The sequence below is a fragment of the Malus domestica genome, chromosome 15, assembly GCF_042453785.1.
Source record: "Malus domestica chromosome 15, GDT2T_hap1".
NCBI classification, from domain to species: domain Eukaryota; kingdom Viridiplantae; phylum Streptophyta; class Magnoliopsida; order Rosales; family Rosaceae; genus Malus; species Malus domestica.
This window is the reverse complement of record NC_091675.1, coordinates 16527670-16550814: the sequence shown is the minus strand read 5'-3', so window position 1 is coordinate 16550814 and position 23145 is coordinate 16527670. Positions and strand designations below refer to the sequence as shown.

Sequence of the window (23145 nt, the reverse complement as noted above, 5' to 3'; positions counted from 1 at the left end):
TGACTCAAGTCATCGAATTTGGTTTTTTGGGTGATGAATGTGATATAATTTTTCATTATCCTGCTACTTAGTCCGACACTGCATTAAACACTTTACTAAAGTCAGTCCAGCTTAGTTCCTAATTAGTTGTCTTTTGGCACTGCAGTACTATAACTTTATTAAAAAAGCAGAATATCTAGAGTTCTCAGCCAACAGTTTTGTCCAATTTTCGATGGGGAAATTCCTGAAAATAGTTAACTCCTTATAATGGATTCAAATGATTCGATTTTAAGGCGCTTGAAATGTGATCAATTTATGTGAGAGTGTATAGTATGTACATGAAAATCTCACTAAATTAAGCATTTAGTTTGGCGAAATGATTTTGATTAAAGGTTAGAAAGGGGATATTGATCATTCACTCGAATAACTTATTCTTAGGTTTGTAAATTAAGCCATATTATGAGTTTTAAGGATGTATTAAATTTGTTGTTGATGACCATGAATTAATATAGTTTTCTTGTAGTTTTGGAGAACCATTTCGATGGAGCTGTTTAGAGGGGTCCCATGAGGGGTTGGCATGTTGAAACTCAGCACTGTCTTTTTCCATATATCGTCCATTAAGTGCAGAAAAAACCGATTATCCTTTTTTGTATGTGAACTTCTATATTATTGACTGCTAGACGTTAAATAGGGTTTCCGAACCCAGCCTGTTTTTTACTTTTGTAGGGCATACGTGGCAGGAATCTAACAACTACTGGGGTGTACAAATAGCATATTGTACTGACCAACTTCATCTACATTCTCCAACATAATAAAAGAAAAAGATCTAACAAATTAATTAGAAATGCTAAATTCATATTTTACCATATCATAACCAAGTTTACAAGAACTACTAGTAAAACAATGAAAATAAGATAACTTTAATTAATTTTAACTAATACTATAGCTACCTTAGCTTACTAAACGAACATATTATATAAGATTAATTATTGAAAATTCTTTGTCCTGGAGAGAGTATCCTCTTGGGGTCGAACAAAGCTTTCTTCTTCAGGAAGGCTTTCCATTTAGAGCCAAAGTGGTTTATCCAACCTTGCTGTGTTTTTATGTGAGGAAGGTACTGCTTAACCTCTAAACCAGCCCTGTCACAAAACCCTAATATCTCTTCGTTTTGCTCCTCAAATGCTTCCCAATCGTCAAACCCACTTGAATGCAAAAATCCTACGGTGTAGAAAACATCTTCTTGAGGTATAACCGCTGACATCCTATCATCCCATCTGCAATTTAAATAACATAAAAAGGTTAATTATTAATTTGTGTGCAAATATCAAGGCAGCGGAACTTACGATTTAATTGAGTAACGCTTCTATTTGGACCACATTTATTTACCGGTCATTTTACTTGGCCTCTTTAAAAAAGACGAAAGTGCTCACTTTGTGGGATCACGAGGAAACCCGACCGTCTGTAAATGTGGTCCTAAATAATTCTCATTTTACGTGCATCATAGAAATTAATCTTACTTGGTCCGGTTCATTGGATAAACGAGGACTGGTCCTGTGGTAATGTTTCTCCTGAGAACAATGTCCTTGAACACTCCTGCATCAAAGTCCGAGATGCTACTTTTTGGAATAAAAAGATTCAGCCATGGATGAGGGACATCCCATTGTCCTTGTGAGTGAAGCTTTTCCTCTCCACTTCTAACTCTATTCAGAAAATCGACATAAGACACATCCTTCTCAAACAAAAATCCAGGAAGAAAGCTCAACCCTTTGAATAGAAGTTCAAGTTCCTACATCAAAAAAAAAAAATTATAGTCACTAAAAGTAAAATTTGGGTCGCGCGCACTTAATTTGACACACATATTTACTATACAAGGCATATATGAAATTATCACAAGGAACCATGAACTTAATATCGCATAATCTTTTATTTTATTTATTAAAACATTTACCTTCTTCACGGTCGTTTCAGTGTGCTCGTCATAGTATTTGGATACTTCCAGACAATAAATGATGCCACGTTTGGTTACAAGAGAAATAATTCTTGAGTGAGAAGATTGTGGAAAAAAGGAGGATCTCCAATTATCCGGAGGACCCCGGTTCAACATAAGTGAACCTTCCAAATAATCGAGGGCGTTGCTTTGTTTTCTTCCATTGAGAGAAATTAAACGTTCTTGGTCTCTGGCAAAGGTAGAGAAGTCACTGTAAAGCATTCGTACCCACTTGACCTACAAACAAATTGATCACCAAATTTAATTGATTGAGACATATAATATATAAATTATAATCAATCATGTAAACAACACTTTTATGTTAGGAGAAATGGTGTTAATAGGGTTCCACCACTAAACATAAAAAGGGAAAGAAAAGGGGATTAAATTAAGAGGTTAATTTAACTTAATTATGTAATGGCTTTGATGATCATGTCTCTAAGCAACATAGACAAGTCGTTTTATATTGAAAAGTTGAAAAGTGCAATATTAATTTATTGAGTTCATCAGCATCACAAATTGGAATTCATTTAATTATGTGAAAGTGGGAACAAAATATATGACTAGGCTAGAGAAAGTCCAAGTCAAAATATGAATATGGCTGCAGCCGGCTGCTAAACTAGTATATACTTACCCTCTTAGGTGCTGGCTCTAGGGCAATTCTTGCCCTAGTTATAATCCCAAATTGACCTAATCCTCCCAGGACTCCAAAGAAGAGCTCAGAGTTTTTTTGTGGGGAGCAAGTCACAAAACCCCCTTGTCCTGCAAGACAAAAGAAAAATATACACACAAACCTAATTAGTGCTTGCATGCAAAGTTACAAATTTGCATTTACTTTTAATCAAAAAATTATGCCGTAAGTTAGACTTAATTTTGAATGATTCTTCGATGCAACTGTCACACAAATTGTTAATCACTAATTGATAATCAGGATCAAGCTGGTGGTGTGAACTTATCCTTAACGTTTTGCAAACTTGTGGGACCATGGACAAGCTTCAAACGTTAGTAAAATGCGTTCAGAAACAACTGTACATTCATGTTTCACAACAACCATATATTTTGTATTATTCCACAATGTTGTTTTTATGCTGAAACACATTAATATTATAACAAAAGTGGAGATACCAATTAAGGAAACGACAATGACCAAAAACAGAAATTAGAAAATTAGCAATTACCAAAAAATGGATTAAGAAAACAATATATAAGTTAATTACCAAAAAAAACAATGAACAAATAAATTCACATAATTCATACCAGTGACAACATCCATTTCATAAACATTGGTAATCTGAGGACCAAACCGGAAGGCCGAGCCGCTGATGCCAGCGTTGGAGAGAGTCCCGCCAACGGTTAAGTACAGGTAGTCGGTCCACGAGACCGGTGTAAGTCCATGTTCTAATGTGGCATGCAGCACATCAATCCAAAGCTGTCCACCTCCCACATCAGCGTAATTATCATTATTATTAATATTAATACCCGAATTATTAGAAGAATTAACACTAATTCCAGATACATGTGGACGGTAATTTGTCAGTGAGGTCATGTCCACCACAACACCGTTCGGGGCCATGGCCTGTCCTCTGGTGGAATGACCGTGGCCTCGAGCAGCTATGCTGAAAGGAGTCGAAACATTGTTTGAGAATTTGATCAAGCTTGAAATGTCGTTTATGGAAGCTGGGTACAAAACGGCTGCTGGGTTGTATCTATGAATGTGACCAAAATCACTAGAAGCTAATTTAATGGCTTCTGGATCGTCACGAAGTTTATAACACATGGTGAAAGTCAGACCGCTCAGAATGATCAAGAATATGAGTATAAGAAATGTTGGGAAGGGAAAACTCTCAGCCATTTTAGGTTCTGTTGAGAGAAAGAGAAAGAGAGAGAGAGAGAGAGGGTTTGGTTTGGTTTTGGAGATAAAGGCAGAGGTGTGCATATATATAGACAAATACAGCTGCATGAGAACCAGGTAGAAATTTCGCAACGACGTCGTCATGGCCTAACTACTGTATACTTTTTTTCTTTCAAAGATACGCAAGGACGAGGCCTTGGATCTCACTGTTGTTTTTCCTTCCAATATCACGAATTACTCGTGCAATGGAATCATGAAAATAAAACGGATAATGTTATTTAAATATATAAAATTAATATATTTATTGATACACAGTACTCTAATATAGGTGAAACTCGCATGCTTATAATTATAATTATAGTGTCCATTTCTATTAAAGAGTATCAGTCAAATGTATCTAAATAGTTTTATTGAATTGCAATACTAGAGAAAATTGGAATACTTGCCTTTCAAACTTTTTATTTTGGAGAAATTTGTGATAGTGTTACCCAAAATTATCATTACTCCACATTGTAATATTTAAAAACAAATACTTTTGAATTTTTAGTTGAGAACCAATGCTCACATAGCTGACACGTTTGTTTACACACTCCATAATAAACGTGAACTCGTTATGCAAAATCTATCTATTTCAGCAACGCATGTCAGTTTTGAAATAGGAATAAAAGTTTTCACTCTTTCACGTTTTGTAAGCGTCTTTTGAATGCATTAGAGAGCATGATGGCCACCCACAGAATTCCAACTCCATTAACCCTGTGGGCCATTTGGAGGGTTCAGATTTCTTCATCTGTGGGCCAATTGGAGACCAAGTTAGCTGCGTTTTGGCCGTTGGATTGTGATCTCTAGGTCAAGAAATGTCAAGGTTGGTCAATATATATGGTTACTCAATCGTTATTAGTGTATTTGTTTTCTCTCTCCCCCCTCTCGTTTTTTTTATTAAGAATGGATGGCGGTCAAATTTTGGTAATCATCAAAAGAATCTATAAGATTTTCCATTCGGGGATACAGAGGAACTTTACGAATCAAGGCATCGATGGATTTTGTGATTCATAGATTTAATTTTTAACAAAAACAAAAGTGGGAGACAAAATCAAAGTTTTTCTTCAATGAAAGATTTGTTGTGTGTATCTACAGCTACAAGTTAGGGGTAAAGTCAATTTGGGCATAATTACATGCACCCCGTGTTTGTCTAATATGTCATTCGAACTTCCATTGTGTTTCAATGCATATAATTATATAATCTCAATTTCTCAGCAAAAACACATGACATAACCATGCATGCTTATTTCTTGGCATATTAAATTAATCCAATTGTTTTCCATCATGAACGAGCAATGCTAAATATACCATAAATATAATGGCATAAATACTATGCGTTCCACCTCTATTTAACAGATGCCAGTAATAATTAATTAAAACGATAAGATAATGTGTTCGACATGCAACATATTATAACTTTATTAATAAATTAATAACTTTTCAGCATCTTGCATGCATTCATAAAAAAAAAATAGCAAGAAAACAATTGCATGCATGCACACGAGAGAATCTGATGTATAAAATTCACCAGAACTTGTCCCAGCCTGTTTAGTTATATCATAGAGTACAAGTTCATACAGTGATGCTAGGCAACAGAAACATACATATTATTATCATTATTATTATATATAAAAGAATAAATCATATAGTAATTTATTTGTGTTCTGGGCAATTTATTTTTTGGGTCAGGTTTTGTACTCTCGCACTGTCATGTTTACATGTCGGGTATGCTATCTACACGTTTATTTTTACTTCCTACATATTTTTTGTTGATTTTTGTTATTTAATCTTCTTTAATTTATTCAATCTTATAACTAAAAATTAAAAGAAAGTGTGAGAAGTAAAAAATGAAATGTATATGGCACCACCCTACATATAGCCAAACATATTTCCAGATCGCAAAGATTTTCATTAAAAATGTGTGTTGGACTGTACTCTAGCAAATAAATATCCCCATTCAACAGATAATCTTTGACCTATAGATCTCACAGGTAGGATGACCTATCGGGTGGCAAGACCTTCCACCATTCTCTGGTCCATGCATGGTACCATGCATCCATATTCCATTAGTACTTTTTTTTTTAAACAACCATATTCTATTAGTATTAATCATATAATTAAGAATGTAATCTTGAAAACATATGCATGCTCACCATGCTTGATGTCTAATCATATATTAGTACTATTCGTATAAATCTTGAACACATATGCATATTCCTAATTATTGAAGCTAACTAAATTAATTTATAAATTAAAACAATAACTAATAATTAGAGAATCTATAGAATGTGTAGATATAAGTTGATAGGTTGTCAGGTTAATTAGGTTATTATAGTGAGGAACAATTTATAAAATCGCAAAACTTAATGAAAAAAACCAAGTACAACTTATCACATGCATAAACAGTGATAGTTAGGTCTTCTGCCTAACAAAAAGGGATGGAAAATATGGCAGAAAAGGTTGGTTGTATTATATTTCTCCTTTTTATTGGAGCTAGCATATATATAGGAGAAGGTTAGTTGTATTATATTTCTCTTTTTTATTAGAGCTAGAAGTTTTCCGTCATCCAATTTGTATTAATCACGTGTTAGGCTTGAAAATTCGCTATACATGAAGAGGAGTGTTGAAAATTTGAATCTTAGGTATGTTGAGAATATGAATCTTAAATCGGAGAAATAAGAGACATCATGTACTAATAAAAAATAATTAAACTACTCCTCATATTATTAATGAAATATTACGATGAAATCTCAACATCTTTTGATGAATTCTGACTAATATACTCATATTAATTAAAGAACTATATGTCAGTGAGGAAATATTGTAATGACATCTCGAGAAACAAAAATAATAATAATAAGCAAAAGCGGAGGAGGAGGTTTAAGGTTATGTTTGAATGGGGAAGATTTTATGTTAAATTTTTTATTTGGGACATTTCTTCACATCTTCATATGCCTTTTTACATATGACAAAGTTCAAACCTAACATGTAAACAAAACAAATTGGATGATGTGAAGCATGTGTGGCTGTTGGGCTTTACATTTGCCAAACCTACTTTGAAGAAGTTGCGGTTTCATAATAAAACTAATTGGTAATATGATGAGTCACCCAACTCCTCATAAGCACATGCAAGGCTTACCAAAATTCCAATGCGGGAACAACACAAGAGCTTTAGGCCAAGTGAGGAAGATATACACTACTACAACACCTTATGTCTTTGTAATACTCATGTGCTGTATTTCTATTCCTTCCTATCGACATTTTATGATCTATTTGTTACGAACTTGATCTCTATCTTGTGACTTTGGAAGTTCCTTACCTAAACATAGCCTAAATATTTTAAGGGATTTAGTTTTCATATATGTACACATGCAAAGACTTTGAGAAAAAAAATTCAAAAGGGTCGGGGTTTCCTTTTGTGGCTCCGTGATTGGCTTTCATGTGCTTATAAGGATTTGGATTACTGTCACTCTAAAATAGTCAATATGTACTTCTCCTATATATGCAAAAATTTTGGATACAAAAAAAGAGAAATTAGGTTCACATCCCTCTTTTTTCAATTTCATTGATTGAAACCTTATTCATTTTCAAATTTTAATAAAGGTCCCTTGGTTTTAATAAACATCATTAATTATTTCAATAATAAAATATTTTACATATCAAGATAATTAAATTTTATTTCTAAATTATTCATTTAGTGTTAGAAACGTTACATTTGATATATTTATATTTATGGCTAAATTTTGTATCATATATTTTTATTTTTAGTTTGTACCCATTTTAATTTGCAACCCTTTTTTTAAATTGTGCCAATTTTCTATTCAGTTTTAGTTTGGACCCATATATTAATTTCTCTTTGTGTCCATATTTTTCAAACTTTTATTTGTACTCATATTTTTTTGACCTTTTATTTGTACCCATAATTTATTAATAATGTACTCATTTTGTCTTTAAAAAAGTACCACTTTGTTATATGTAAAATGTACCTTCTTTTTTTTTTTGTAAGTACCATCTCTTTTGTGTAAAATGTACCCCTTTTTTTTTTTTTTTTGTTTATGAAATGTATCCATTATATAAAACGTGTCACCTTTTTTTGTATAAAATGTACCAACTTTTTGTATGTAAAATGTCATTAATATAAGTAATGAAAAATCATGGGTTTTATTTAAGTATAATTTCTTTTAATATTTTCAACAAATTATGGATTTTACTTAAAATCTCATTAATATAAATAACTACAAATATCAAATTTTAATTTTCAAAAATTATAATAACCTACATAGAAATGCATTATTGCGTTAATTTTAGGAACTTCAATAAAAAATAGAAAACCAACAAGGTTTCAATAAAAGAACGTTGATAAATAGGGACCGCATCCAAAGTCACCCTAGAAAAAAAATACTATGGATGACAGTAGAATGACTTTTTGAAAGTGCCAGTAACTTCTTTCATTTTATTGTATATTAATTTTAAGGAAAACTAATGAAAATGACTTGAAAACTTTGAGTTTTAACGATAAGGACAAAATAAAGAGTAAAGTAAATAGTATCATGATTGATTTTTTTGTGTAAAATTGTGGTTTTTCATTAAAGTAAACAGTACCAAGAGTTTTCGTTAAAGTTCCCTTAATTTTATGATACAATCTCAACTTTCTTCCCTTTTATAACATATAATCTAATTAAGTGCTTTAAATTAGAAATCATTAGTTTAGTTTTGTTTATGTACAGAATATTTAATATAACTTGGTTAAGTATAGTACTAATTCACCTGCGTGATTTCAAAGCATTCGGGTGAACTTTGAGTTCATTTTGATCTCAATCAATATCAAGCAGATTTATCATGGAACGCACTCCATTGACCCATGTCAATTCTCATTCTTGAACAATCTATGGCGACTTTGACGGAGTAGTTACGTTGATTAGTAAATGGGTGACAATTATATTTCACCCAATATATTCACTAATTTATTTGGTTGTCGAGCAGATATGAATCTGGACTAACTTTGTCAAATTGTGGACTTTGAGGGGATCTCAAGAAATTTCCTATCAGCTCTAACAACGAAATGGCAACGCAGACATTGAGTTTGTGGATATCTTTACGCTTCTTCAGCATTTAAACTCAGAGACTGAGTCACAGAGAGAGAGAGAGAGAGAGAGAGATGAATATAGGCCTCGTGGAGGGGACTGTCTAAGATTCTGAAAATCTTTATGGGGATCTAAGTCAATTAGCATACAAGATCTCGTGGTCCAAAGAAACAAAAAACCTATGGCATGCACACCTACCGCCAAAATCTATTGTCGTATTTTTTTTATTTCCTCTCACATACTATACATTCATATCCGTCCATACGTGCATGAACCATGAAGTTCGAGCAGGACAGTATACGTAGTATATGATGTATGTTGAACAGGGGCTCCCACTAACGCAGTGTATGTTCATATGTACGGTACTCTAAAGTTAAAAGAAAGAAAACGGTAATTTTATGACCCGTTTGATAACCAAATAATTTTTTGTTTTTTATTTCATTTTTTTGTGATTGAAGTATGAAAAGAGTATACATATAGAGAGAAACATAGATGAAGGATAATGAAAGAGAAGGGGAGAGATAAAGAGGAATCAATGAAAACAAATATATAGGAGGCTTAAACAACTCAACATTTGTTTTGTTTTTTGGTTTGGGAAGCGTTATTGGCACTCCAAAAATCTCATTCTACACTCCTCACAAGTGTATTTTTCTTTCCAAATATAGTAAGTTTGGAGTGTAGAATGAGATTTTTGGAGTGCCAATAACAATTATCTTTGGTTTTTATAGTTTTTTTTTTGTGACCTTACATTTCTTCTCCATCTCTTTCACCACCCTTCATCCACTTTTTTCCTTTCATTTATAAATAAATAAATAAAAACAAAATGATTATTAAACGAACCTTCATAGTTTAGAAAATTATTTCTTAAAGTAACAAGGTGATGAAAGGTTTGGGATGTGAGATCAAATGAATTGTAGACTTAGTTATATTAAACCATCATATTTGGGCAGAAAAAGCAAAAGGGGAATCGTTTTATTGTTAGCTAGGCTTGTACTTTTACTCAAATTATCTTTATATAAAGCGAATTTTTGTCATGATAATGTAGTGTTTTCTTGCCAATAGTCCGACAATAGAAAATCCTTATTTTGTTCACATTTCATGAATCTAATCAGTGGTTTGTATCCATAGTAGTCCAACAAGATGAAAGAACATTTCGACCATATAGATACACATTTGGTTTAGGGTTTATAATTTAGGACTTAGGGTACATTATGTATGTATATACATATTTGCGTATAGAGAATAATGATTGGTTGTGGTTATTCAAAAAAATTCGGCCAAGCAAAATCAAACTGAACAAAGAATGGCACCCAATAGGGCTCCAGCAAAAACAAGACGAAAGTGCCGATGCAGAGAACATACAAAATCAGAACCAACAACGCCAAACAGGAGCTATAAAAACTTCTCTAGTACATACATTTTTTTTAAATATGTGCGTATAGAGAAGCTTGTATAGCTAGCTTATTGATTATACGCTGGGTGCACATGCATAGACATGGTGTTTTACGCTTACGTGATGGAGGAGGAAAATAATCATAAACAAGTTTGACAAAATACAGCCACATGAGCAACTTGCTCATATAACTACATCATAGCTCCCGTACTACGAATACTGTCTGTATTATACTATTATGGTGGTGCTGCTGTACGAAACAGTGATAATTGAGCGGCCAACATCGAGAGTATATTCTTTGTAAATATGGACCCCCCATATCCTCCTCTAGATGGGACGTGAGATGACTTACACAATTGAGAATAATACTTGCATCTTCTCATGGGAGAATCTATATAATTTATTCTTGCGAATAAAGTATCTTCATTATATAAATTTTATGACTAGAATAATTCATTTTGTTAATTTTCATTTAAAGAACAATCTTACAAAAAAAATCATTTAAATCGGAGTATACATCTAAATGTATGGAACAGATCGATAGTGTGAATACCAACTACCAAGTAACATATTCATAATGAACTATCTATTTCTTTGATACTTTTGAATTACTAAACGATTAAAAAATTATATAATAAAGATACATTAACCATAAGAGGAGAGATTTGTGCATTTTCCATATGCGAGATGCAAGTATTATCATACAACCTTTAAGTTATTCAATGCCCAATAAACAACGGAAATTCAACTATGATTTGGTGTAGGTAGGGCACACATCAGATAAATGAAGGATTGGAAATATGCAATTGATGATCCAACGCTAAAGATTCTGGTATGTAATTAATCTGTGTATTCATAGATTTTTATTTTATTTTGCAAGGTAAGGTGAACTTTGCATGGTGGAGGCTGGACTGTAAGGTGTTCAGATGTTTGTTGTAGAATTTGTTTCTTACAAAGCATGTCAGTCAATCTATTCGAAATCAGAGTAGTCAGTTTGTATAGGAGAGTATCAATCCAATGTAGGATATAATCCAACGGTCCCCTTCAAGCAGTCCGATCGAGAGAGATTTGTTTCTATCAAATCCATCTACTTAGATACTGTGTGATCTTTTAGTGTGCCCTCATGTGTTCATGTCATGCATTTATCTCTATGGCCTACGTCTCTCAGTACCTTTGTGTTTGTTGTCTTGTGATTTTTCTACTCCAGTACTTGACCTGATTTCAAGTGATTTGCTTCAAACCTAGCTACATTTATAATGTACCTCAGTTTCTGTTCTTTTGTGGACAAGCTACGTTTTTTGGGTCTATCTTGTGTACAAAATATGTGCAAATCACTTAAGTGGTCTTTCATGCTAGTAAAGCAAGAAAAGAAAAGGTTGTTGCACCAACAAGTTAAGGGTCTACGAGGTATTGCGAGGAGAGAATCTTTACAATAGCTTATTGTAACAACTGAGTTTATTTCTTTCGTCACGCATACAAGTTATTTGATAAAAATTATCACCTTCAAGTGAGAGTTGTATGAATACAAATTAAACTGGTAGGACATGCATCTTATCGCTTATGTTCCCATTTGCATGGAGTCTTTGGTTGCCTACTGGAAATTTATGTTAGATTGACTGGCCTGTCACAGTCCTTACTGAGAAATTTCCAGCTGACAACAAGATATTGCAAAATTGAAAGCTATCATTATTCAAAGATTTGAAAGATATACGAGTAGACTCTGTCTCGATTTACTTGGTGCGAACTGTATATGGTCCCCAAGCCATAGAAGCTTCTCTTTTCCCTGGTCATTGGTGCGGATAATCCAGTTTTAAACAAAAATCACTAGCTATGTCAAGTGATTTCCACCTAACGTATAAAGAAAAGCAATTTTTGGATATTTTATGTGCGAATATAAGACCCAATGTGTAAACATTTAATATGATTAATATTATTTTATTAGTGAAATTATAATTTTGCTCATATTTTATGAATAATTTGGGTTAATATTATTATGTTACTAGCCTCATGCTACACGCGCGTAAGATGACAATTAACATTTTTATTTCATTATTTATTATTCAATTTGAAGAAAAAACAAAAAACGAAAAAAGTAAAACAGTAAATAATATATTTTTAAAAAGTGAATTTTAATGAAAATCTCCCGATACGGTTCACTTTAACGAAAAACCACATTTTTACATTAAAAAGTCAATCATGGTACTATTTACTTGATCCTTCTTTTTTTTATCGTTAAAACTCAAAGTTTTCTAATCATTTTCATTAGTTTCCTTTTAAAAAATAATAAACTTACTAATTACCACCCGTCCCGCTTCTTGGTGGTTTTCTTTTTGTATTTTTTTTAATACTAATGGAAGATTGTCAGTTTTGGGATTATAAAAGTTTCAACATTTTTACCTTCTTCTTCTAAATATATAGATTATTCTTATATTATTTTGTTCGCTCATGAAGGATGTAATTGGGTAAAGTCATGCTACGAGAAATTTTTTATTGTGATAGAAACACAAGTGATACATCACGTGTTTTTATGTAAGTGGTGAAAATTTTTATTTTTTAAGTTATTAACTTTTTTTAAATATATAGATTATTCTTATATTATTTTGTTCGCTCATGAATTCGGATGTAATCGGGTAAAGTCATGCTACGAGAAATTTTTTATTGTGACGGAAACACAAGTGGTACATCCCGTGTTTTTATGTAAGTGGTGAAAAATTTTATTTTTTAAGTTATTAACTTTTTAACACACATATCCCACTATTTATATAGTGACACGTGATGTACCATCTCGTGTGCTGGTCATATTAAAAAATCTCTCCATTGCTATCACTTATGTACATGTTAAAATAAATAAATAAATAAATATTGAAGTGAAATTAGGGATGGCAACAGGACAGGCAGTGTTGGGGTGCCCCCTCCATTCCCCATCTCCGATAGTGATTTTTCTCCTTATAACCAGATTCATAACCAAGTGTTTTTAACTGGAGATTCTCCTCCCGCGCCATTAGGGTCGGGTATCCACAAGGAACCGAACCTGTGAGGCTTTTGTCATCCCTAACTTAAACACATGTCAAGTGTTAACCCTCATGAGAAGACAAACCTAATCAATTATTCAGATTTCTAGTCTTCTAAAAAAGTATTTCCGAATCCATAAGATTTCCCTTCTTACTACATTTTTTAACTAGGTTCTAAGATATCTCCAACGTGGAGTTGCTAAAACCACTTTTGGGACACTAAAAACAAATTTTAGCTTCGAAAGTATTATTTTTTTCCAACCCCGTTGTGCTAAAATTTAGCACCTCAACTATATTAAATTAGTTTTCGTATATTCCACAAAATTGTAATGGAGTAGCTCATCGCTTTGCGAAGTTGGACTTATATGGAGTTGATTCTAAATTATGGTTTGAGGAGCCCCTGAATGTTATAAGGGATGTACTCTACCAAAATTTGTATTCGAGTTAAGTTTTTTTCATCAATAAAGCTACCGTTTTGGTTTTTTTTTTTTTTTTTTTTTTGTAAGAGTTTTAGCCTCAATTTTTTTTCAAATAATTATTTTAGGTTGCCTTAATTTATTTTTAAGAACATTTAACTAAAAAGAAGTTCACATTTCCGACGAAATATGAAAAATCACAAAGAACTTTAAATTCAATTTGCAGTAGGACGGCTCTGCTCTCCGCCATTTAGTATACGTGGTTGAGTAGAAACTTTTTGTAGACACAACTCCAAATCTTTTTCATCAATTAATCGTTGCCGGTAAAACCTTGAATAATGGAAACTCACACCTTGCATAAAGCTTTTCATCTTCTTCTTGTTTCCAACTCAAATTCTAAATTTTGGATTCTAACAGCTTGGATATTGGTGTGGTCTAATGGGTTTTTGGCAGTATATGATAATTAGGAAACATATTCTCTTTTAGCGATAAAGTAGTGTGAATTTGATCTTGATATATAAAGATGGAGCATGATCATTTCGTGCAATCTGTAAGAATTATATATTCTCTAAAGATTATTGCAACAACAAAGCATATGATGATCTGTGTTTATAGACTAGCAAGATGTGGAAATGTATGCGGCAACAGATAAGGAAATGTAACAGAGAGTCGAAATATTTGTGAAAGACTTGCTTCATACATTGATTTGATCGTATATATACAGGGGCAGACCTACCTTGGGTAAGTTGGATCAACTGACCCTTTATAAGCTTTGAAATCCTTTGTAAAAGAGCTGGGTCTCCCTTTAAAAATCTGAGATGCCCTTAAAAACTGTCATTCACCTGCTTGACAAATTGCCTCAATGGGCACTGGACGAGGTAGCTGCTAGCTTAATTGCTTTGTATGCATTGCTATGGGCATCTATCGATAGGCTCACTTGACATATGTTGGCATCTGTCGGTATGCTCACTGGTCTTCACCTAAGAAGTGGTTTTGTTGCTCTCTTGGTGGGGATAAGGCAATGTAATCATAATCCTAGAAGAATTGGATATCTTATCCTATATTCTGTCCTAGATAGTCTCCCAAAATGAATTGAGGTTACTTTCCGTACAAGGACTCCGAAAATCTCTATAAATACCCCAGGTTGGGCATTTACCAAGGGGATCAATCAACGGAATGATTGTTCACGACATATTGCACATCACATCATTCTTTCTTAGAACTACACATGTGGTTTGATTCTCCTTCCCGAAGATATGTAGGCATTCCTTTTCATATTCAACCCCCCCCCCAAAAAGTCAACCTCATTTTCCCCTCGTCGGAGATCATATGCAATTTCGACTGGATTTCACTTCCGTGTGTGGATGCGTGCAAATTTGATTTCAACAAGTAATCTGGACCATGTCCATGAAGGATTGTCATGACATGATCATCATTGTCGACTTTATGTCCAATGGTTGCAAGTCCATCGGAAAGCACCTTAAGCCTGGGTTGTATCATAACCAACGGTCAAGGCACTTAGTATTAAAGTCTAGTAGTATTTCCCTTCATTTGTAAGTGAGAAGTTTTAGGTTCGATTCTCACCAAAGACAAATTTAAACCACATTATTGATAACCCATTGTAGCTCATTCCCCTTAGTATAGATAATATCGTTTGTTGGAATAAAAAAAAAAGAATTCAAGACGTCTAGAACTCTTGTATAACACAAATCGCCACAATCCCAATTGGGATGACATGCACGCACCTCTTCGAGGTTCACTTTTTTGGATGCCGAATAAAACTTTTGTTCGTCCAAATAAAGGAAGTGGACAGAGACTTTGGTGCAAACATCATAATTAAATTCTTTTCAGAATTCAAATTCCATTCATTCACACTAAAGAAACAAAAAATTTGGAAGAATTCATGATACACAATATATGTATTATGGTGGAATGTGGGTAGAATCGTAGAATCATAGAATCAAATTAAGAAGTGACAAGAAAACACGCAAATATTAAATGATATTATCAGAATTAGCAAGCAATATACACTAGTCTTGTGACTTTGTCCATATATTTCACATGTAAATGCAATCTCCTACAAAATCCAAACTACTCTCTCTCTCAATGTCTTGTCCAAATCATGCAAGTGATCACTCCTTCAGTCCCAGATAGGATTTATTGTTGCTTCTGCTTTTGAATATTCAATTAAATCACATCCAAACTTTTTTTTTTAAATTTTTTATTAATTCTGGACTCTACTCTTTCCGTTCGTTTTCGAAATTCTGAATCGATCTCCAGGTTCTCCTAGTCAAACTGAATTGTTCCTAAATTATTTTGGGCATGAACTAAACAAGGCCGGCCCTGTGCCTGAGGATAGTCAAAGTAGGCGCCCGCCTAGGATCCTCACTTCAGAGGACTCCCAAATTTAAAAATATATATATTATATAAATTTTTACAATTCAAATTCAATGAAAATATCAAAAATAAAATCATAGGCAATTGAAAATAATTGGTTGAAGAATTAGATTATGTAAACTTAATTAGTACATCTGCATTAAAAAACGTGAGACGTGTAATATTTAAGTAATGTTTGTATATCTTTTTTTATTTTAATATTAATTCTTAATGATATTTGATATAGAAATAAACTTTTTTTTATATTTAGTGAATTTTTTTTTCTACATATCAATATACAAAGAGTTGGGACTCAGAAAACTTGAGCGCCTCACTTCAAAGTCTTGCCTAGGACTCCCAAATTCTCAGGGCCAGTCCTCGAACTAAATTAACTAGTGTTGAGATAATTAGGTTTTTTTCCATGATGGGTTGAAAACCTAATCTAGCAAATATATATATAATGTTTACAACTAGTTTTTTTTTTTTTTTTTTTTTGAATAAAAAATACATTGGGCTAGCAATATTAATGTGGTTCAAATTTTCCTTTAGCGAGAATCGAACTTAATATCTCTCACTTGCCAGTAAAGATGAATACTACTAAACCGTAGTACTAAATGGCTATTCAGAACTAGTTAATAATTTCAATTAAGTTTCTTTATTAATAAAGTTATGAATGAATGGGTTAACATTTAGATTTCACATTTCTCAGGATAATTCTGATTTCACATTCTTAGATTTCAAACTTTTGGGGACAATTTATGACATGTAAAAAGTTACTAAACATTGTATATTATTTTTAAGTTCCCAGCTACTTCCAACTGCCACTACTTTAAACATACACGTTAAACATACAATGCTTAATTAATAAACACTGAAAATCCTTTGTCCTGGTGCTAATATCTTGTTTGGATCAAACCTAACTTTCCTGTCTCGGAAACTTTGCCACTTTGTTCCGAAATGGTTTTTCCAATCCTCCTGTGTTTCATAGTGGGGAAGGTACTGCTTAACCAGAATGCCAGCATCATTACAAAATTGCAGTATTTGTCTGTTTACTTCATCAAATGCCTGCCAGTCATTGAATCCGCTTGCATGCAAGAGCCCTACAACATAGCAAACATCTTCATCTGGAATAACTGCAGACATCCTACCGTCCCACCTGCAACATTATTTAATACAAAATTCGTTCATTAGATTACCAAAAATAAAACTGAAACCCTAATTCTTTTGGTTCAAGGAAGGGGGCGGGATGCAGTAAGAGTCAAACTCCTTCCAAGAATAGTAAGTATTCTATCACCAGAGGCTACAGCTGTATAGAAAGCGCACATATTTAACACAATTACTATTAATTATGCTCACAGAAAACTCACTTTTTTCGGTTCATGGGGTAAATGAGGGTTACTGCCGTAGGAACATTTTGTTTGAGAAGAATGTTCCTGAAAACACCCGAATCAATGTCCAAAATTCGTGATTTTGGTACAAAGATATTCAGCCATGGATGCGCAATATCCCATAGTCCAAGTGATCGAAGTTTTTCCTCTTCAGTGTGCACTCTATCCAGAAAATCTATGTACGATACATCTTGATCGAATAAAAATCCCGGAACGAAGCTTAACCCGTTGATCAATTTTTCAACTGAAAATATAACTTGAGCCCTTAAAATTTAATTTTCTCTACATAAAACCCGACATAAGTTTTTTTCTTGAATAAAACCCATTGATTAGATTCCACATTAGCAAATTCATTAATTATGTTTGACTTCACATATTAAAAAAAATTCGGATGACTAAAATACCCCTATTTGAATTTTTTTAACCCTATTTAAATGTTTGATGTACATAATTAATGTCATGCGGATGGATAGTAATGGAGAATTAATGATTTTACGAAAAAAAAAACATTAATGTTATAAATTCATTGCCTACTATATAATAACATAAAACTTGTCTAATATATGTTATTATACATGCTTAATTAAGTCAATAAAATTATACTTTACATATTAATGTAGGTAAATTATTTCACACACACACACGCACACATATATATAAATGTCTGATATATGTAAAATTCATGCAAAATAATTTACCTACAAAAAAAAAATTTGATTCAAATAGTGCACCTACTATTAAAATTTTAAAATGTTAGATTGCTTAAAAAAAAGAAAAATAATATACCTAGTATATGTAAAATACATGAAAAATAATGTACCTACATAATAACAAACCCATATATGCAAATACATGCAAACTAATTTACCTTATAAATTCATTGTTTAAGTTTTAAAAGAAACAATGTTTCTACTAGTTTTGTTTTTCTTCCAAAAATAAAGTACCTATTATTTAATTTATACAAGAAACAATGCGTTTACTAGTTTATTTTTACCTATTTTTGTTTTAATTTTCACAAGTTAATGTATCTACTTTTTCAATAGAATGTATATTGACCTAATTAGATTTGGATTAGGCGATTTCACATAAAAGAAGAAAAGAACTTCTTCTCTTCTTTTTTTTTTTTAATTAAAAGCAAAAAAAACTTAAACTAATTGAATTTTGTTGACAAACAAAAGATAATAATTAAAAGTCTACAAAAAAAACCGTAATAGCCATATTAATGTTGGTGGCATGGTGTTGTAAATAAATTTAAATGTATGGACATCTTTTATCTTACCTGACATTAAATTCAAAATTTGGGTTTTATTTAGATGTTTTAATATAGGTGGGTTTATATCTAGAGTTCAACAATTGTAAGGGGCTAAATCTAAAGCACCCATTTTTCAACTACCTATATATACAAGGAAAAGTAATTTAAATGGTACTAACTCTCTTAATTACCTTAAATATTAGTCATATAATAAATATAAAAAAATAGTAGAAAAATGGTGTACCTTGTCCACTGTTGGTCGAGTGCTATCACCATAATATTTAGCTGCTTCTATGTAGTAGATGATGCCGTATTGATTTATTAAAGCTGTTATTCTTGGTTGATCGAGTAATGGGTAAAAGGAAAGGTCTAGAGGACCCTGCTTCATTAGAAGGAAACCTTCTAAATAATCGAATCCGTTGTTTGCCATTAAACGTTCTTGATCTTTTGAAAATGCAGAGAAGTTTCTGTACATCATTCGAACCCATTTAGCCTGCAGAGAATTAGTGTAGAACTTATTTAATTCAAATCATAGTTCAAGGAAAAAAGAGTATATATTTTGTTACAACGATATTGTACTCTGAGGAGCAGAGGTATATTTTTGTTCATACCCTGTTCGGAACTGGCTCTAGGGGAATCCTTGCTCTGGTTATTATACCAAATTGGCCCAAGCCTCCGAGAACAGCATAAAATAGCCCTGGCACCTTGTTTGAGGAGCATGTAACTAATTCCCCTTTCCGTGAATAAAATAAAATAAAATACATAAGTGCCTGATAAACAACCAATTAAATTTATGTGTGAGGGGCTAATGTTTACATGCAAGCGTTACCCTTAATGAAATTTAGTTTTGTTTTATATAAGGTAATTTTTTTTACAAACAATAGCGGTATGAAGCGTTAAATGTTTAAGGGAAGAGATTGATGGGGATCAAACTTGCAACAGAATGCATAAAATTATAACTTTTTCCCACTGCGATAAAGCACCTACTTATAGAATATCACTTTGGTAACAATGCAATCATATATCGATACATATAAATATTTTAAAGCACCAATTGACTTGGTGGAATACTTTAAATGAATATGTAAACTTCATTCTTGTTCCATATCCACACTTTAAGAAAATGGCGCTTTAACACAATGGCATCATGTTTACGCGCCCACTTTTCTCTTTCCCAATTAACTATCAAACCCACTAATGATATATTGCTCTACTAAAAATATATAGGTTTTTTAACCAAAATGGTCTCTGAGAGTGCATAACACATCACTTTGGTCCTTGATATTTGAAATCAATAGAAGTGGTCCATAAGATTGTCCACCATTAATAATTTTAGTCATTATGTGCAAAATTATGTAATTTATGTTACATAAGGATCAAAATGACAAATATACCCTCAATTTAATAAAGAATGGGCCAAAATATTTTGACAAAAATTAAGGGTATTTTGGTCATTGTATTCTTATTTAATGAAGATTTTTCACGGAATGACCAAAATGATTGATATGGACAAACTCAGAGACCAATTCTATTGATTTAAAATCTCAGGAACCAAAGTGAGGAGTTAGGCAAATCGCAAGAACTATTTTGGCTAAAAAACCATATATATATTCATACTTTAAAGCCAATCTAAATAATCAAGAATAAGTTCAAGTTCTCACTTTCATTACCAGACCATGAGCTTGATTTGAAAGATTTGAGAAAGTTCGGTAGTTTTCACACACATATATAATAATTGTTGGCACTCTGAAAATGTCATTCTGTACTCTAAATTTATAAAAATACAAGAAAAAAAATTTATATACAAAGAATGAAAAATAACATTTTGGGAGTGCCAACTACTGAGAACAAACCCTATTAATAAATTTGGAAGTTAATGAGTGTGGTCCAATATTTTGCAACGCTTGCTGAGGTGCATTCATTTCCAGTGAATATGCATGCAATACAATGCAAACGTAGTTGTTAGGACTTTTAAGTGAAAGAGCCAGATAAATATTTCAAATGCATTGAATACATATAGAACTAGAATGTGTAATAAAGATAAGGACAGAAAGAAAATGGAAAGATGGTCAATGAGATAACACAATATGATAGAGTAGTACTGAGCTGTAAGAGAGTCCTCGTACCTGTAACAACATCAAGTTCATAGACATTGTTGATTTGAGGTCCATAACGAAACGTTTGCCCACTGATTCCGGCGTTACTGAGCGTGCCACCAACGCTGAGGTAGAGGTAGTCAGTCCATGAAACTGGAGTAAGACCACGGTCGAGTGTAGCACGCAACACATCGATCCAACGCTGCTCACCTCCAACATCAGCATAAGAACCCAAAGAAGGGCTCTCAAAGACTACAATTCTAGACCCATTACTGATCAAAGCTGTCATGTTTATGACAACGCCATCAGAGGTCAGGGCCTGTCCACGAACAGAATGGCCCTGGCCTCTAGCAGCTACACTGAAAGGCGCAGAATTGTTGTTTGCGGATAGGATTAAACTTGCGATGTCATTTGGCGACGCTGGATTAAGAACTGCAGATGCGTATTGATAAACTATATGGCCATAATCGGTTGAGGTTGAATTGATGGATTCGGTATCATTTCGAAGGAAGCCGGAGATATCCCCGAGTGCGGGTAGGAGTACACTTGTCCCGGTTGTGAATAACACCATAAACCCTAGGATTAAACTCATGGTTGTCAAGTATTTTGGAACTGCAAAATTCTCAGCCATTTTTTTTTTTTTAGTGGTGAACTTAGAGGAGAAGAGAAGTGTGTTGATATGTAGGAGTAAATTAAGTTGCATTATATATAGAGGAGAAATTACTTAAACAAATTTATTAATGTGGGATAGTAGAACATGGACTGGCGTTAATTAACGTCGTTTAGTGGCCGGCCAAGTTGTATATGTATAGGCTTTTCCAAATGTACGCAAGAAGAAGACGACTTCATCAAATCAGTAAACACTCTTTGCAAACTTAAGCAAAGATTATATAAGACCTTGAATATCTTAAATTTAACTTATCTATTTTCTACAAATTGTCGGTTGAATAGATACGAAAATTGAGTTAATTACTTGTGTTATATGATAAATTAATTTTCAAATTGCTAAGGATGGTCTGTACAAACATTCTTTTACAAGTATGCAGATACATCGACGGATCATGGATTCTCATGATTATAAGCATGGTTGCAACATTTTTTATTTCCTCATATTTCTTTGCTTTTTTCATCTGATAATAAAAAGGGACTCAAAATAATATGTTCTTTGTGTATATCCTTTTCCCACTTTATTACATCTTTTGTTTGATCTGGGTGTTTATAATTATTTAGTTCTTATTGGAAGTTTTTAAATCAATTTTTGGCTCATTTGATAATTATTTCGTTTTTAGTTTTTAGTTTTAATTTTTTTATTTTTTGTTAAGGATAGAGGCGAAAATACATGAGAGAAGTGAGTTGTGAAGAAGAGGTGGAAAGAAAGATGGTAAGAGGGATTTGAAATAAATGTATATGAAATCTTAAATATGAGATATTAAGGGGCCGTTTGATAATCATTTTGTTTTCATGTTTTGTTTTGTTTCCATATGTTACCAAACAAGATATTTTCAGTAAAAAAACTGAAATGGCTACTAAGTTTTTTTTGTTTTCGTGTTTTTGTTTTTTACTTTTTTCCTTATTCTTCTCTCTCCCGCCACCCTCTCTCTCTTCTTCGTCTTCTTCTTTTTTTATCCCTTATACTTTTCCTCAATCTATAGAGCAAAAACTGAAAACGAAAAATTAAAGATGAAATGGTTATACAACATTCACTTCAACCTTTTTTAATTTTGTTTTTTTGGAATGAAAGATGCAAGTGGGTTTATATTATATTAATCCACATTTGGGAAACGAAAAATTTTACTCCGTTTAAACCCTTCTTCACTATGCTTAAACCGCCAACAAATCCAATTTTAGTACGCTTCTCTTTGGCCGGTGACAATTGCAATCTTTGACATGGTTATAATATTGTTTGTTTATAATAATGTTTGATGAAACATTTAACCCAAAAAGACATGGAGTATAAAACGGCCTGACAACCAGATTTAGGCTGGCAAAGACAAGGATTTCCTGCTTGGGGAACACAGTTGACTGCATCATTAAGGTTTTCGATCTAAAAAGTTTGCACACCGTGTAGGCTGAAAAGGTCTCGAGGCAAGAGGGCAAGAGGTTATGGGCTACAACTCAGTTGGTTAATAACATTTATCATTTGCATTCTAGGGGTCCTCAGTTGATTTCCCCTTTGCGCAATATTGCTGGTGTACATCTAGAAGGGCCTTCAAGGTCTTGGAAAATTCACGGGCTTGGTTTCAATCATAAGTAGCACTTAGCGCCACATGTG

At 32.8% G+C, this 23145-nt stretch overlaps 2 protein-coding genes across 2 annotated transcripts; both read right to left on the bottom strand.

Moving 5' to 3' along the window:
- Positions 1-813: 813 nt before the first annotated feature.
- Positions 814-3892, bottom strand: LOC103431537 (cytokinin dehydrogenase 3-like). The gene is made up of 5 exons (XM_008369701.4): positions 3224-3892; positions 2601-2728; positions 1928-2203; positions 1497-1765; positions 814-1253 (listed from the first exon to the last, which is right to left on the bottom strand). The coding sequence occupies exons 1-5, from the start codon at positions 3816-3818 to the stop codon at positions 962-964; spliced, it is 1560 nt and encodes a 519-aa protein (XP_008367923.3). The 5' UTR covers positions 3819-3892; the 3' UTR covers positions 814-961.
- Positions 3893-16838: 12946 nt separating this feature from the next.
- Positions 16839-21566, bottom strand: LOC108172967 (cytokinin dehydrogenase 2-like). The gene is made up of 5 exons (XM_070814896.1): positions 20904-21566; positions 19389-19516; positions 19020-19270; positions 17505-17771; positions 16839-17293 (listed from the first exon to the last, which is right to left on the bottom strand). The coding sequence occupies exons 1-5, from the start codon at positions 21502-21504 to the stop codon at positions 16999-17001; spliced, it is 1542 nt and encodes a 513-aa protein (XP_070670997.1). The 5' UTR covers positions 21505-21566; the 3' UTR covers positions 16839-16998.
- Positions 21567-23145: the final 1579 nt, after the last annotated feature.

Bases quoted from the DNA above. Each gene is read 5' to 3' on its own strand.
- LOC103431537 (XM_008369701.4), bottom strand. From the start codon at position 3,818: ATGGCTGAGAGTTTTCCCTTCCCAACATTTCTTATACTCATATTCTTG. The intron at 2,729-3,223 runs GTATGAATTATG...TTTGTCTTGCAG, and splicing joins TGAAATGGATGTTGTCACTG to GACAAGGGGGTTTTGTGACT. The intron at 1,766-1,927 runs GTAAATGTTTTA...TTTTTGATGTAG, and splicing joins CTGAAACGACCGTGAAGAAG to GAACTTGAACTTCTATTCAA.
- LOC108172967 (XM_070814896.1), bottom strand. From the start codon at position 21,504: ATGGCTGAGAATTTTGCAGTTCCAAAATACTTGACAACCATGAGTTTA. The intron at 19,271-19,388 runs GTATGAACAAAA...AATTCTCTGCAG, and splicing joins TAGAGCCAGTTCCGAACAGG to GCTAAATGGGTTCGAATGAT. The intron at 17,294-17,504 runs GTGAGTTTTCTG...ATAATGTTGCAG, and splicing joins TACCCCATGAACCGAAAAAA to GTGGGACGGTAGGATGTCTG.